Here is a 17,571-nt window from a genome sequence, read left to right as displayed (position 1 = left end):
ACGTCCTTCCATTCTGAGGCTGTGCCTTCTGATCCGAGACTCCCCCACTACTGTATAGGAAATATCCTCTCCATGCCCACTCTGTCTAGGCCTTTCAATAATCAATAGGTTTCAATGAGATTGTCCCATATTCATCTAAACTCCAGCAAGTATGCGCCCAGAGCTATCAATAATGGACTTTATTTTCTTTGTTCTGATTGTGCTTTCTTGTAATAATTCAAAACCTATGATTAATTTTAATAATTTCTTGTAAATGCTACTTATCTGATGCTCTGTGCCTGTGATGCCACTGTAAGTAAGTTTTTCATTGCTTCTCTGATGCATGGACTTGTGCAGATTACTATAAACACAAATTTGATATACTTCTGTTTTGAAATGATCTGTACGATCTCCAGAATGAGGGGTCACAGTTTGAGGATAAAGGGGAAGCCTTTTAGGACCGAGATGAGGAAAAACTTCTTCACGCAGAGAGTGGTGAATCCGTGGAATTCTCTACCACAGGAAACAGTTGAGGCCAGTTCATTGGCTATATTTAAGAGGGAGTTAGATATGGCCCTTGTGGCTAAAGGGATCAGAGGGTATGGAGGGAAGGCTGGTACAGGGTTCTGAGTTGGATGATCAGCCATGATCATACTGAATGGCGGTGCAGGCTCGAAGGGCCGAATGGCCTACTCTTGCACCTATTTTCTATGTTTCTATGTTTCTATGTATGGATGGCTTACAAAACTAAGTTTTACTGAACACATCGACACAATTACGAAGAAGGCATACCAGTAGATATATTTCATTAGGTATTTGAAGAGATTTGGTATGTCACCAAAGATCCGAGCAAATTGCAACAGATGCACCATGGAGATCATTCTGATTGCATCAGTGTCTGGTATGGCGGGGGGTTGGGGGGGAATGCACAGGATCAGAAAAAGCTGCAGGAGGTTGTAAACTCAGCCAGCTGCGTCATAGACACTAGCCTCCCCATCATCGAGATCTTCAAAATGCAATGCTCTAAAAATTCAGCATCCATCATTAAGGGCCCTTGCCACCCAGGATATGCCCCCCTTCTCATTGCTACCATCAGGGAGCAGGTACAGGAGCCTGAAGACACACATTCAAAGTTCCAGGAAGAACTTCTTCCCCTCTGCCATCTGATTTCTGAACTGACATTGAACCCTCGAACACTAGCTCACTACTTCACTTTCTTTTTGTACTTCTTATTCTTCTTATAATTCTGATTGTAACTACAATAATATTTTATGTCTTGCACTGTACTGCTGCCACAAAACAACAAATTTCATGACGTATGTCAGTGATAATAAACCTGGTTCTGATTCTAAGTTCACCCATCGCGCAGTTCATGCCTTCTTTTCATTGTTAATATCAAGGAGATGGTACAGGAGCCTTTAGGCACACACTCAATGTTTTAGGAACAGCACCTTCCCTTCTGCCATCAGATTTCTCAATGGACAATGAACCCTATTTTTGTTTTCTTTTTTTGCTCTCTTTTTGTACGTACCTGTATTTCTTATTGTAATTTATAGTTGTTTTTTATCATTATGTATTGCAATTTACTGCTGCCACATCACCTTTTAGCTAATCAATAAGCCTCAGGGCCTTGGCATCAATATCTACTTGTGCAATCAGATCCCAGATTTCCTTACATGCAGTCAGTTTGGATTGGCAACAACATCTCCATCAGCACAGGTACACCACAAGGCTGTGTGCTTAGCCCCTGCTCTTCTCGCTTTACACTCTGACTGTGTAGCTAAGCACAGCTCCAATGCCTTATTCAAGTTTGCTGATGTGGGCTGTGGGCTGCTGTGGGCTGAATCAATGGCGATGATGAATTAACATACAGGAGGGAGACTGAAAATTTGGATGTGACAGCAGCCACACCCCAGTACGCCACTTCGACAGGTGGGCTAAACCAGGTGTGGGTAGCTGGCTAGCCTCGTACCCTGGTGAGATAGGGACACACCTGTCCTAGAATGTGAATTCAGCTCCCAGTGGACGGGCAGATGAGATCGGCAGTAAGATTCAACAGCCAGAAAGGTGGTTCTGCAACATCACGTGGAGAGCAAAAGACACAACACAGTCATCTTCTGCAACTAAAGAAGACCTCACTTGTGACTGCTACTCCTACTACTGGACCTGTACATCCAAGGTCAAGAGAGTGGAATTGCCCCAGTGCAATGGCTTTTCCACTTTAAAAAAAACTCTCCTGCACAGGTCTCTTCATGTTTAACAGAAGAACTGCACAAATCTAACTCATCGTCAGATATGATGGATAACCAGCCAAATAATTAATGCAATATGCTGCCTTGAATGTCATCTGTCCTTCACGTTTGGTCTCTTTCACACAGTCCTACCTCAAATGAAGATCTTCTGAAAACTTGAGGCAGGCGTAGATAAATTCTTTGATTTGCGAATAGACCTTGGGCACAAATTCCGAGAATGGGAATTTCTTGGGGAAGGGTTGCTGCAAATGAAAAACACAGAACTGAAAAGAAGGGCAAAATAAAGTTTGAAGAACATCGCATTTACAAACCTAGAGCTATATGGTGACCATCCAGAGACTTTGAATATTGACCTGAGTTTGAATCCCACACAACCATAGAGATATATAGTGATCATCCTGACACCTCGAATATTGATCTGAGTTCGAATCTCATATGGCTGTTGGAGAATGACAAAAAATGCTGTTTATAAAAGTAAAAATAAAAAGACAGAAGTGTCAGAAACACGCTCGAGTTTCTGCAGATGCTGGAAATCCCACACAAAATGCTGGAGGAATTCTGCAGGTAAGGCAGCATCTATGGAGGAAAATAAACAGTCAACATTTTAGACTCAGACCCTTTCCAGTGAAATAGTGTAATACTATTACAGCACTAAAACTTTAACGAACTTCTATAGATGTATAGTGGAGAGTAACTTGAAACACCAATACCCTTCATCGGAAAATCCTACAAAAAGAAGTGGACATAGCCCAGTCCATCATGGGTAAAATCAAATCAAAATCAAGTTTAATTATCGTTCAACCCCTACATTGATACAGCCGAACGAGACAGAGTTCCTTTGGGGCCAAGGTGTAAAACATTCAAAATAGCGAGTAACATAATTCAAGTACCAAGCAAAGAAACATCGTCACTTGAAAAAAAAACACACATTTAGTCCAAGACTCTGAGCGACAATGTCTAGCATTTGATGCTACAGTCTCCCAGCACTGTACCGTTGCACACAATCCAGCCTGCCAGTCCACCTCTCTTCCCACCATCACGCACATCCATTTGGTACGTTGTCGCAAGAAAGCAGCATCCATCATCAAGAACCCCCACCACCAAGGACATGGTCTCTTCTTGCTGCTGCCATCAGGGAGAAGGTACAAGAGCCTCAGGACTCACACCACCAGATTCAGGAACAGTTAATTACCCCTCAACCATCAGGCTCTGGAACCAAAGGGATCATTTCACTCAACTTCACTCACCCATCACTGAACTGTTCCCACAACCTATGGGCTCACTTTCAAGGACTCTTCATCTCATGGTAATAACTGTTCCTGAACCTGGTGGTGTGGTTTCTAAGGCTCCTGTGCCTTCTTCCTGATGGCAGCAGCGAGAATAGAGCATGGCCTGGGTGGGGGGGGGGTCCTTGACGATGGATGCTGCTTTCCTGTGACAGCGCTCTCAAGGTTGCATATGGAAACATAAATTTACTTTGATAATAAATTTACATTGATTTTTGACTTTGAAAGTACTGAGCATTTGTCAGTTTTGTCTGCTTATGTATAGTTTTCATGGATTTTGTTTTATTTTTTTCCCTGTAAATGCTGACAAGAATATGAATCTCAGGGTGACATATACAGACTTAAATGTTGATATTTTTTGTAGCTTATAGTAATGTTTATGGCTGCCACATCAAATTTCACAATATATGTCAGTGATAATAAATCGGATTCTGATTCTGAATCTGTATGAGATTGAGTTGTACTCACAACAAGATTTCTTGAATCTATATGAGGGGTTTTGGGGGGGGGTAATAAATGGGGATGTCAGAGTTAGGCTTTTTACACACAGAGTGATGGTACATGGAATGCCCTGCCAGGAGTGGTGGCAGAGACGGATACATTAAGGACATTTAAAATACTCTTAGATAGGCACGTGGATGACATAAAAATGGAGGGCTATCATATGCAGGATGGCGGTGGGGTACAGATACGGCTCTACAATGGAGGTGTAAGGCTCTCTTTCCCTGCGGGTTGCCATTGGGCAAGGTTAGTACCTGCTTAGCCCCACGATCAGAAGCCATGGGAAGAGGTGGTGGATGGTCATATGAGCAGCTGGTGCATATCACAAGTCCTGGTTATGCAACCACTGACACTCCTCTCTGAAGAGTATTGATAATGGCTGGGATCACCCATCTTGTAAAGACACTGCCCAGAAGAAGGCAATGGCAAACCACTTCTGCATAAAAATTTGCCAAGAATCATTACAGTCGTGGGACCACATCATACAAAACAGCATATAATGAACAAACTATAAGTAGGAGAGAGGTGTTAGATTGGTTAAAGCGCTGGCACAACACTGTGAACTGAAGAGCCTGTACTGTGCTGTGATGTTCTATGTTCTATATTCTATAACCAAAGTGATGACTGTCCATTTCCCTCCACTGATGCTATCTGACCTCTTGACTATATCTAGCAGTTGTGTGTTGTTCCAGATTCCAGCATCTGCAGTCTCCTGTGTCTCTAAGATTCCCTATTGCTTCTAGAATCTTGGGACTCAAAAAATGGCTACACTATGTTTATAATAGAGGTTACACCACAGACTGCTACCTTAGTTTGTGTTGTGCCATTAAACTAGAGTGCAATGCAGTGAGGAATCCAGTTTTCCTGATCGTATCACTCACACCAGGAAGGCCAGACGGCAGAAAGCAAAAAATAATGGTGGTATCAAATCAGGTAGTTGAAGTAACATCACAGGTAGGTAGTGTCTACCTTGAAAGGTAGTCTTTGAAAGTGGTGTCACAGGTAGAGAGGATCTACATCGAAAAGTAGTCCTTAAAAGTGGTGTCACAGGTAGATAGAATCATAAAGAAAGCTTTTGCACATTGCCCTTCATTAATCAAAGTACTGAGTACAGGAGTTGGGAAGTTACATTGAAGTCGTATAAGATGTTGGTGAGGCCTAATTTGGAGTATTGTGTGCAGTTCTGGTCACCTACCTACAGGAAAGACACCAATACGATTGAAAGAGTGCAGAGAAAATTTACAAGGATGTTGCCAGGACTTGAGGTCCTGAGTTACAGGGAAAGGCTGAACAGGTTAGGACTTTATACCCCAGAGACAAGGAGAATAAAAGGAGATATAAAGAGGTATACAAAATGATTAAGGGTGTAGACAGCATAAATGCAAGCAGGCTTTTTCCACTGAGGTTGTGTGAGACTCAAAACAGAGGTCATGGGTCAAGGGTGAAAGGTGAAATGTTTATCTGGGTGAACTTCTTCACTCAGAGAGTGGTGAGATACATTGAGTCATAGAGCACTACGGGACAGAAACAGACCCTTCGGCCCATCCAGTTCTGCCAAACCATTAATCTGCCTAGTGCATTCGACCTGCACCCAGCCAATTTCCCATTCATATACCTATCCAAATTTCTCATAAGTGCAGCGTGCACCTCACTCTCATTATCCTCTGAAAGTGTTGATGACACTTGTGGGCTTTCACCAGCTGTCCTTGGACTGTGCTGGTCATTGACACAAGCGATGCATTACACTGTATGTTTCAGTGCTTTGGTGACCTCATCATCGGACTCAGATTTGTCATTCATCAAAGACCACGTGGATGCCAACACAAAGCATCTTTGCCAAGGTGTGAGAAGTCACATAAATGTCAATAAGACAAAGGAGATGGTTATCGGTTTTAGGGGAACTTGCACCACTCACACCTCTGCCCTTTACAGCAGTAGCACATCAGTTTCAAACTCCTGGGAGTACACATCTCGTACATCCTCCCATGGTTCCAGAACACATTGTACACAATCAGGAAAGTTCACTAAACACCTCTACTGTCAGACGAGGCTCGAGAGAGCTGGACTATGCACGTCCTTCTACAGATTCACAGTAGAGAGCATCCTAACAAGCTGCATCACCGTGTGGTACGGAAACTGTGCTGCGGCGGACAGGAAGGCTCTAAAATGGGTAGTTAAAACCGCTCAACACATCACCGGCACCAGCCTACCCACTATTAAGGGCATACATACAGAATGGTGCTGGAAAAGGGCCAGTAACATCATAAAGGATCGCACCCACCCTGCTCACGGACTGTTCGTCCCACTCCCATCAGGGAAGAGGCCACATAGCATCCACGCCTGGACCACGAGACTCAAAAATAGTTACTTTCTCCAAGCAGTAAGGCCGATCAAACACCTCCATCCATTAACCCACTCCTCCACACCCCCAAGCACCACAACTTTATCATTCCCTGTCAGTCACCTTATGTACTGACACTCCTGTACCTACTTATGGACATACAATTAATCTATATATCAGCTATCTTCTACATTTATATTTATTGTGGCTTTTAATATTATATTCATTATGTTATTGTTTCTTGTGTTGCATTGGATACAGAGTAACAGTGATTTTGTTCTCCTTTACACTTGTGTGCTGGAAATGACATTAAACAATCTGAATCTTGATGAAGGTTGCTTACACAGAACCGGGAACAGCACAGCACGGTAACAGGCTCTTTAGATCACAACATGAAGCCAAACTAATGAAACGAATAATTAACTGCCTCACTAAACTATTTTTCTGCCGACACAATGTCGACATCTTTCCACTCTCTACACATCCTTGTGACTATTTAAGAGCCTCTTTAATGTGTCTGTCGTATTTGTTTCCACCATCACCTCTGACAGCCCACTCCAGACGCCTACTACTCTATGTAAGAAACTTGCCCCTCACACCTCCTTTTAACTTAACTCCTCTCATCCAATATTAGACATTTTAACACTGGGAAAAAAATACTGTCTGTCTACCCTCTCTGTAGAACATAGAACATTACAGCACAGTACAGGCCCTTTGGCCCACAATGCTGTGCCGACATTTTAACTACTCTAAAATCAATCTAACCCCTCCCTCCTACATGGCCCTCCATTCCTCTTGTATACATGTGCCTGTCTAGGGGTTTCGTAAATGTCTCTAATGTACCTGCATGTGCCACCACCTCTGGCAGGGTGCTCCGTACATCCACCACACTCCGGGTGAAAAAAAACTAACTCTTACATGCCCCTATTCCTTCCTCTAACCACCAAAAGCTATAGTCCCTCATATTATCTATTTTTGCTCTGGGACAGTCTCTCACTGTCCACTCAATCTATGACTCTCATAATTTTACGAACCTCTGTAAGAACTCTCCCTAGCCTCTAAAGCTCCAGAGAAAACAGCCCAAGTTTGTCCAACACATGCAAAGAACACATGCTCTCTAATCCAGGCAGCATCCTGGTGAACCTCTTCCGCACCCTCTCCACATCATTCTGGTCATGGGAACCAGAATAAGACAAAGGACCATGACTGGGGCATTTGGCCCATCGAGTCTGTTCCACTGTTCCATCAGTGCTGATTTATTATCCCTCTTAAACCCAAACCCATTCTCATGGGAGAGCCAGCTTCTTCTTCAATACCTCAGGAATGTTTCATTTGTGATGTCCTTATAATTCCAAGACTTCCTTTTTTCTACTTCTTTCTCAAACACTGTGAGTTCAAATTCCATCGTGGCTGAGTGAAATGAGCTGGAATGTCACCAGAAAATGAACATGAAAGCTGCCGGCTCGTCACAAAATTCCCCTGGGTCACCAGTAACACTGGTGATGGGATCAAGCACCCACTTCCGTCATCCAGTCTGGGTTACACGCATCTCTTTCACAATGTTCAGATATGGCCCAATTGCGAAAAGAGAGAGAGAGAAAGATTGAAGCGGGTCAACAGTTCACTTACTTTAATAAGAACTGTTGCAGAATTTAAAGGAAAAGAAAAACAATAAATGTCAAGCCAACAGGACTGTTAACTAAAACTCCCAAACTGAAAGTTAGATGCCAGTACTGCGGCTGGAAGCAATAACTAACTACTAAATGAACACCGCTCCTTTCCAGTGTCTGTCGAAACAGTAGTCCTTTTTCCTGGACAAAGACGGGTGTAGACAGGGAGCATAAACGTTGCTGTGCTTTTGGTCAAGTCTCAACAAGACTACAACAAAATGAAAAGAGTTAAATACAGACATAATGAAACAGTAATTAGGCAGAACATGTAAATTCACGAGGGCGCATGCTGAACCTGATTCACAGCCTGGCTGTGACAATCGCTTGCAGTTAAAGATTCACTTTCAGTAAGGGAAGGATCTCACTGAAACCTACTGAACACTGAAAGGCCCAGATAGAGTGGACAAGAAGAAGATGTTTCCTATTGTGGGGAGTCTAGGACTAAAGGGCATGGTCTCAGAATACAAGGATGTTTCTTTAAAACAGAGATAGTTAGAGAGTGGAGAATTTGTGGAATTCATTGCCGCAGATGGCTTTGGAGACCAAGTCATTGGATATACGAAACGTGGAGGTTGATACATTCTTGCTTAGTAAAGGTGTTAAAGGTTATGGGGAGAAAGCAGGAGAATGGGGTTGAGAGGGATAATAAATCAGCTAAGATGGAATGGCAAAGCAGACTCGATGGGCCAAATAGACTAATTCTGCTCCTTTGTCTTATGGTCTTAACTATTCTGTAAAATGGCCCTGGAGGAATATTTAGAATTTACATGGGTTCCAGGGTCACATCTGTAGATCATGGGACACCACGGAAGCGTAGAGCACGACATTATTACAGCTCGGAGTGTCAGAGTTTGGAGTTCAATCTTAGTGCCCTCTGGAAAGGAATCTGTACATCCTCCCCATGGAATGTGTGATTTTCCCCAGGTGCCCTGCTTTCCTTCACAGTTCAGAGACACACAGGATAAATTAATTGATCATTTCAAGTTGTCCCGTGATTAGGTTAGGGTTAATCGGGGTGTGGGGTTGCTGGGGTGGCCTGGTTCGAAGAGCCGGAGGGGCCTACTATACGCTGTATTGCTAAATAAATACTAAGTCAATAACTGAGTCACCAAGGATTGTCTCATTTTTTGCACTACCTTACTTTCCATTTTCCTATTTTCTATTTATGATTTATAATTTAAATTTTTAATATTTACTAATTTGTACTGTTTTTAATATTTTTAATATTTAATATCTGTAATCCAGGGAGTGGGAAGCGCAGAATCAAATATCGCTATGATGATTGTACATTCTAGTATCAATTGTTTGGCGACAATAAAGTATAAAGTAAAATATTAGGAATGACTCTGGCTTTGGGAAGTGTAATTTTACCCATTGTGCTCTCATGAGAAAGCTAACGTTCTAATGATAGTCTTCGCTGCACAGGCAGCAGGCAGTGAAGCCAGTCCAGGTCCACAAAAGTTAAAACTCAATGGGGAAATGAAAAGAAACAAAGATGCATTGATATGGCTACCTTTAGCAGTCCCAAAGCACTTTACAGCCAATTAAGTGCCTCTGATGTTACAGACACTGTTGTAAAGTAGGTAACACAGCAGGCAATTCACATGCTTGGTTTAAGGAGGAATGCAAACGTGGATGGATTGGATTTTTCACTTAATGGGTGAAGCTGCCTTGGACAAACTGATGGTAAAGATGGTTAGAGAACAATAATACAACACATGAGATCCAGAGCAACACACACACACAATGCTGGAGGAACTCAGCAGGTCAGGCAGCATCTATGGAGAGGAGTGAAGTTCGGGCGGAGACCCTTCATCAGGACTCTATACAACAGTGCTGAGATGTGGCTGACGTTTGGCATAGAAATCCAGAGTCCTCCAATAGGGCAATCATTGACACATCGCCACTGCTCTAATGAGAAGCTTAAGATGTACCATTGAAAGCATCATGGGCTGGTACAGCAATTCTAATTGTATTCTTTCTTGTAAAAACTATGTACAAGTTATCCATGTTTTTACTTTTTTAGAGATGCAGCTCGGTAACAGGCCACTCCGGCCCAACAAGTCTGTGCAGTCCAATTATACCCAATTAACCTACTAACCCATGCAGCTTTGGACTGTGGGAGGAACCCAGAGCATCCAGAGGAATTGAACTTGGGTCACTGATGCTGTAATAGCACTTAATTTAAGTATTTCTCGTGAATGCAGCTTATATGATGCTGCGTAGCTGTGATGGGGTGGTGGGGTGGTTTCATTTCAAAGCCTGGTGTTCAGTGGTCGGTGTGTCCTGGGAATGATACCAATGATAGAGGCCCAACGGTTGAATCAGAAGTCCAGAAATCAAGGCCCATTAGTTGGACCCAGTCTGTGAATACCTGCGAGCACTAGGGTGGTCACAGCCTGGTGCCTGCGGACCCGAATGTATGTCCAATGAGCCAGTCCTCATTGGGGGATCAGAGGTGGAGGGGATCAGCAACTTTAAATTGTTCAGTATTATCATTTCAGAGGATCTGTTCTGGGCCCAGCACGTAAGTGCCATTGAAAAGAAATCACGGCAGTGCACTTGCTTCTTCAGAAGACTGCGAAGATTTGGCATGACATCTAAATCTTTGACAGACATCTATAGATGTCTGGTGGAGTTTACATTAATTGGTTGCATCACAGCCTAGTATGGAAACACCAATGCCCTTGAATGAAAATCCTACAAAAAGTAAGGTATATATTCCAGTCCATCATGGTAAAGCCCTCCCCAACATTGAGCACATCTACACAGAGTGCTGTCATAGAAAAGCATCAGGAACCTCACCACCCAGCCCAGGTTATCTTCATGCTGCTGCCGTCAGGAAGAAGATACAGGAGCCTCAGGACCCACACCACCAGGTTCAGGAACAGTTATTACCCCTCAGCCACCAGGCTCTTGAAACAAAGAGGATAACTTCACTCAACCCATCAATGAACTGCTCCCACAACCTATGAATTAATCAATTTCAAAGACTATTCATCTCATGTTCTTGATATTTATTGCTTAATTATTGATTATTAGTATTGTTTTTCTTGTTTGTAGTTGCACACTTTGTAGTCTTTTGCATACTGATTGTCCATCCTGTTGGGTGTGGTCTTTCATTGATTCTATGGTGTTTCTTGGAATTACTGTGAATGCCTGCAAGAAAATGAATCTCCGGTTGTATATGCTGACAGAAGCTGGAGACCTGCCTTGGGGTTGGAGGACCATGATGTGCGTAGATGGGAGGGAGGAACGAGGCTTGTCTTTGCTGTTGTTGTTTGTTGCTTGTTGTGTTCTGTGTTGTTTTGCTGAACATGTGGGCATGATATGTTGGCACCAGAATGTGTGGCGACACTTGCGGGCTGTCCCCAGCACACTCTCGAATGTGGTGGTTGTTGTACCACTGATGCATTTCACTGTATGCTTCAACATCATCCCCATAACGTGCCTTATCATATGATGTGAGCAATCATGGTCTCCCATCTGTCTTTAATCCGATCATTGCCAGTGGGGAAGACACCCTTCACGCTGTTGTTCTTAATCTTTTTTCTATCCATGACCATGATTGTTCTTGGCAAATTTTTCTACAGAAGTGGTTTGCCATTGCCTCCTTCTGGACAGTGTCTTTACAAAATGGGTGACCCCAGTCATTATCAATACGCTTCGGAGATTGTCTGCCTGGTGCCAGTGGTCACACAATGAGGACTTGTGATATGTATCAGCTGCTCATATAACCATTCACCACCTGCACCCATGACTTTACGTGACCCTGCAGGCTAGCAGAGGGAAGGAGCACCTTACACCTCCTTTGGTAGAGGTGTATCTTCACCCAACTACTCGAATGTTTTAATGTACAGGTGATAAATAAACTTGAAGCTTGAAGTAACTGGATGGCCAAATCTGGAGGTTTTCCAAGTTAATCAAACCTCTGACCAATAAATCCTTTCCAAGATGATGTTGGAGACATATGATTTCATTTTGCAGGCAACTCACAAAACTCACTAGATATACCTCATCTGATCCATGATCTCTGCAATCCGCAGCCTGTAATTTCCCTTTAAGAAATGTACTTTTCAACCACCTAAACAAGCTTGTGATTTTATGATCTCGAAGGGTTTGGCGAGATTGACTCTCCAGAATGCAGGACGATGCGTCAAGGTTCCATCACTCTGCACTGAATGAAGCCTAGAGTCAGATTAAAGTGGTCGAGGCTTAAGAATGGAAAATGAACCAGTATTTAGCACGGTCTGCTGTATTTGACCCATCTCCCGCGCTTGTCGCTACAATCATTAGGCAAGAGCTGCAGGAGCCTTGGGTCTCACACTGTTAGCTTCAGGAGCCACAGCCGTTCCTGGACTGGTTTCGCTTGCCTCAGTGCTGAAACTGCTCCATGGCCATGGACTGACTTTCAGGGACTCTGCAGTTCACGTTCCATGTGTTTCTGTTTACTGTTTTTAAAATATTTCAACAATTTGTCCTCTTTTGCACATTGGATGCTCATCGGTCTTTGTTATGGGTGGTTTTTTGTGGATTCTGTCCTGACGAAGGGACTCGGCCCGAAACGTCGACTGTACCTCTACCTATAGATGCTGCCTGGCCTGCTGTGTTCACCAGCAACTTGGATGTTTGTTGCTTGAATTTCCAGCATCTGCAGAATTCCTCAAATTTGCTGATGATACAAAGATTGGAGGTGTAGTAGACAGTGAGGAAGGTTTTCAGAGCCTGCAGAGGGACTTGGACCAGCTGGAAAAATGCGCTGAAAAATGGCAGATGGAGTTTAATACAGACAAGTGTGAGGTATTGCACGTTGGAAGGACAAACCAAGGTAGAACATACAGGGTTAATGGTAAGGCACTGAGGAGTGCAGTGGAACAGAGGGATCTGGGAATACAGACGCAAAATTCCCTAAAAGTGGCGTCACAGGTAGGTAGGGTCGTAAAGAGAGCTTTTGGTACATTGGCCTTTATTAATCAAAGTATTGAGTATAAGAGCTGGAATGTTATGATGAGGTTGTATAAGGCATTGGTGAGGCCGAATCTGGAGTATTGTGTTCAGTTTTGGTCACCAAATTACAGGAAGGATATAAATAAGGTTGAAAGAGTGCAGAGAAGGTTTACAAGGATGTTGCCGGGACTTGAGAAACTCAGTTACAGAGAAAGCTTGAATAGGTTAGGACTTTATTCCCTGGAGCGTAGAAAAATGAGGGGAGATTTGATAGAGGTGTATAAAATTATGATGGGTATAGATAGAGCGAATGCAAGCAGGCTTTTTCCACTGAGGCTAGGGGAGAAAAAAACCAGAGGACATGGGTTAAGGGTGAGGGGGGAAAAGTTTAAAGGGAACATTAGGGGGGGCTTCTTCACACAGAGAGTGGTGGGAGTATGGAATGAGCTGCCAGACGAGGTGGTAAATGCGGGTTCTTTTTTAACTTTTAAGAATAAATTGGACAGATACGTGGATGGGAGGTGTATGGAGGGATATGGTCCGTGTGCAGGTCAGTGGGACTAGGCAGAAAATGGTTCGGCACAGCCAAGAAGGGCCAAAAGGCCTGTTTCTGTGCTGTAGTTTCTATAGTTTCTATGGTTTACATTTTTGTGGATTCTGTTGTGTTTATTTGTTTTGTGGGTGACTGCAAGAAGATGAATTTTAAGGTGGTATAGATACTTGGATAATATACCTGAACTTTCGAACAGATACTGAAGTCTACTGTTAAAAGCACAAGGCTAGGCATCAGTAGATTTAGTAGGTGCGACGCTGGAATGGAAAGCATACCACTACTTAAAGGATGAGGTGGTAGCCAAGAACTTTCATCACTCTGCAGTTCATCTAGTCAAGGGATCAACACATTGCCGCCAGTGTATGAATATCACCACTTTGCTTGAACTGTGAAGTTGCCTGAAATTACACCATTCAGACACCCAAGGAGCTCAGCAGAACGTAAGCAACACACACAAAAACACGGGAGGGACTCAGCAGATCAGGCAGCATCTTTGGACGGAATTAGCAATCAACGTTTCAGGCTGACATCCCTCAAAGTTCAAAGTGAGTTTATTATCGAAGTATATACACATCACTTTATACTGCCCTGAGATACATTTTCTTGTGGATATTCACAGTAGAACAAAGAAATACAATAGAATCAATGAAAAATTAGGCACAAAGGTTGAAAATAACCAATGTGCAAATGCAAAAAAATACAAATAATAATTACCATCATTATGTGCCATGCCGTATGACGTGGGCAATTATGGCCTTCCATCTGTCCTTAATCTGAGAGGCTCTAATAAGCTCTTCAAAACTTTGTCTGTCCATACCATGATGTAACTCATGCACTGTCAGCCACAACTTTTTCTTCCATCAATTTCATTTATTATTAATAATAAATAAATTGCACTCAGAAAATGATTTGTAGAGTCCTTGAAAGTGGATCAGAGATCGTGGGATCATCAGACCAGCCAAACTTAGCCCACAATACTAACTTCTATTAAGGAGCTTCTATTAAGTGCCGTGGTAGTGTAGCAGTTAGTGTGTCGCGATTACAGCTCCAGCTGGACTTCGGAGTTCAGTTCCAGTGCTGTCTGTAAGGAGTTTGCACATTCTCCCTGTGTTCTCGTGATTTTCCCCCAGGTGCTCCAGTTTCCTCCCACAGTCCAAAGGCATACTGGTGACTAGGTTAATTGGTCATTGTAAATTGTCCTGTGATTAGACTAGGGATAAATAGGTGGGTTGCTGGGCAATTCTGTGCTGTATCAGCAAATAAATAATGCCTTTGAGAAATGAGCACCTCCAGTCCATCTGCCAAGAGCGGAGTTTCCCAGTGGCCAACCATTTTCATTTCTATCCCCCTTCCAATTCCAACATGTCAGTATACGGCCTCCTTTTTTCTCTTGATAAGGCCACTCTCAGGGTGGAGGAGCAACACCTCATATTCTGTCTAGGTAGCCTCCAACCTAATGACATGAACATTGATTTCTCCTTCTGGTAATTCCTCCCCCCCCCGCCCCTTCCCTCTTCAATTCCCTGCTCTGTCCTCTTACCTCTTTTCCTCCACCTGCCTATCACCTCTGTCCAGTGCCCCTCTATTTTCTTTTTCTTCAATTCTCCTCTCCTATCAGATTCCTTCTTCTCCAGCCCTTTAACCTTCCTACCCATCTATCATCTGACCTGTTGAGTTCCTCCAATATTTTGTGTGTGATGCTCTGGATTTCCAGCATCTGCAGAATCTCTTGTGTTCTCTTGTGTTATTCATTCACAGGGTGTGGATGACCATTCATTACTGAACCCTTGACTGAGGAGGTAGTCTTTAGGGGTGGCTTGCATGCTACAGATATACTTGCATGGATAAGATAAGCATTGCAACTTCCAAGTCAAAGTCAAAGTAAATTCATTGTCAAAATACATAAATATTACCACATACTACCTTGAAATTCATTTTCTTGCAAGAATTTACGTGAAAATAAGGAAATAGAATATAATTTGTGAATGAAAAACTATACGTGAACATAAACTAGCAAACAACCAATGTGAAAAAGAGGACAAATTGTGCAAATAATAAAATAAACAAATAACAGCGAGGACACAAGTTGTGGAGTCTGTAGGTTGTGGAATCAGTTCAGTGTGTGGTGAATGAAGATGCAGGAGCCTGGTGTTTTTTTTAGTTATCTATCTATCTATTCTATATTATCTATCAATCTATTCTATCTATCCACTCTATCTGAAATACCTGTTTCGTTGCCGCTGCTACTGTGTGATCCAGAATCTCCAGAGGGGAAGGCCCCGAGCCCTCAGCTTTGCTTGTTGCTCGGCGGCCGGGGCGGGGTCAAAGCGCTCGGCAGAGATGGTGCTCGGTGCTCGGTGTCGGAGGGCTGGTCAGAGGCTCGAAGTTTTCGGATGGAGTCTGAGTCGGCTGTAGTCGGGTGCTTCCTGGTGCTGCATCAGCAAGTTTGCAACGCTGGAGGTTCATGGCAGGGAAAGTTTCTCCCTTCTACTATCTGCGTGAGATGATGGGGCTATCGGGACTTGAGACTTTTTTACCGTGCCCATGGTCTGCTCTTCATCAAATTACGGTATTGCTTTGCACTGTTGTAACTATATGTTATAATTATGTGTTTTTGTCAGTTTAGTCTTGGTCTGTCTTGTGTTTCTGTGGTATCTATCTGGAGGAACATTGTATCATTTTTTAATGCATGCATTTCTAAATAACAATAAACGAGGACTAAGTGTCCTCATAATCTAATCTAATCTAATCTATCAATCTATCGAGCTATCAATTTATCTATCTATTCTATCTATCAATCTATCTATCTATCTATCTATTATTCTATCTAGCTGTTTGTTTGTGCAGAAGAGGCCCTTCCAGCCTTTCTAGACATGCACCCAGCACCCCCCGATTTAACATGAGCCCAACCATGGGACAATTTACCTATTATACACTGCATCTTTTCTTTGTGTGAGGAAACTGGAGCACCCAGAGGAAAGCCATGCAGTCACGGGAAGGACATACAAATCCCTTACAGTCACCGGCAGCAACTGTTCCTGAACCTGGTGGTGTGGGTCCTGAGGCTCCGGTACCTTCTTTCCGATGGCAGCAGTGAGAAGAGAGCATCACCTGGATGGTGGGGAGCCTTGATGATGGATGCTGCTTTCTTGTGGCAGCGCTTCATGTAAATGTTCTCAATGGTGTGGACGGCTTTGCCTGTACCCACCTCTTTCTGAAGAAAACCTGTGAGTTTTTTGGCACTAGGTTTTTCACTCCACATTTACTCTCCAGTTGCCCTGTTGTGATCTCAACTTGTGCATCCATGTCAACGGATACAAGTCTAGTAGCAAAACTACTCATCATCTTTATCATTATGCACCATGTCGCATGACATGGGTGATCATGGTCTTTGACCATAATTGCTCTTGGCACATTTTTCTGCAGAAGTGGTTTGCCATTGCCTTCTTCTGGACAGTGCCTTTACAAGACAATGGCCCCCAGCCATTATCAATACACCTCAGAGATTGACTGCCTAGCGTCAGCGGTCGCATAACCAGAATCAGAATCAGAATGAGGTTTAGTATCACCAGCATATGATATGAAATTTGTTAACTTAGCAACAGCGGTACAATGCAATAATTTTAAGTATATAAAAAATAGTTAAATTAAGAATAATAGTGCAAAAACAGAAATTTAAAAAGTGAGGCAGTGTTCATGGGTTCCTGAATTGGGTTCCTGAGTGTGTGCCTTCAGGCTTCTGTACCTTCTTCCTGAGGATGACGATGACAAGAGGGGATATACTAGGTGATGAGGCTCCTCAATAATGGATGCCGCCTTTCTGAGGCACCAGGACTTGTGATATGCACCAGTTGCTCATATGCCACCCACCACCTGCTCCCATGGCTTCACGTGATCCTGATTCTGGGTGGGGGGGGGGCTAAGGAGGTGCTACACCTTGCCCAAGGGTGACCTGCAGGTTAGCACTAGTAGCTTAACCATTCATCATCATCAACATTAGATTAGATTAGATTAGATTCAACGTTATTGTCATTATGCCGAG

General features: G+C 43.2%; 1 protein-coding gene across 2 annotated transcripts in view; it reads right to left on the bottom strand.

Annotated features, from left to right (window-relative positions):
* exoc6b (exocyst complex component 6B) overlaps window positions 1-17,571 on the bottom strand; it is an 899,778-nt gene that overhangs the window by 308,775 nt on the left and 573,432 nt on the right. For both annotated transcript variants that reach the window (XM_063047162.1, XM_063047163.1), the window contains exon 15: window positions 2,364-2,473. In XM_063047162.1, the coding sequence (XP_062903232.1) occupies window positions 2,364-2,473 (110 nt within the window). The remainder of the gene's footprint in view (window positions 1-2,363; window positions 2,474-17,571) is intronic.

Source organism: Mobula hypostoma, chromosome 4, assembly GCF_963921235.1.
Source record: "Mobula hypostoma chromosome 4, sMobHyp1.1, whole genome shotgun sequence".
NCBI lineage: Eukaryota > Metazoa > Chordata > Chondrichthyes > Myliobatiformes > Myliobatidae > Mobula > Mobula hypostoma.
The sequence above is the reverse complement of the archived record's forward strand: the minus strand, read 5'-3'. Positions and strand labels throughout refer to the sequence as shown.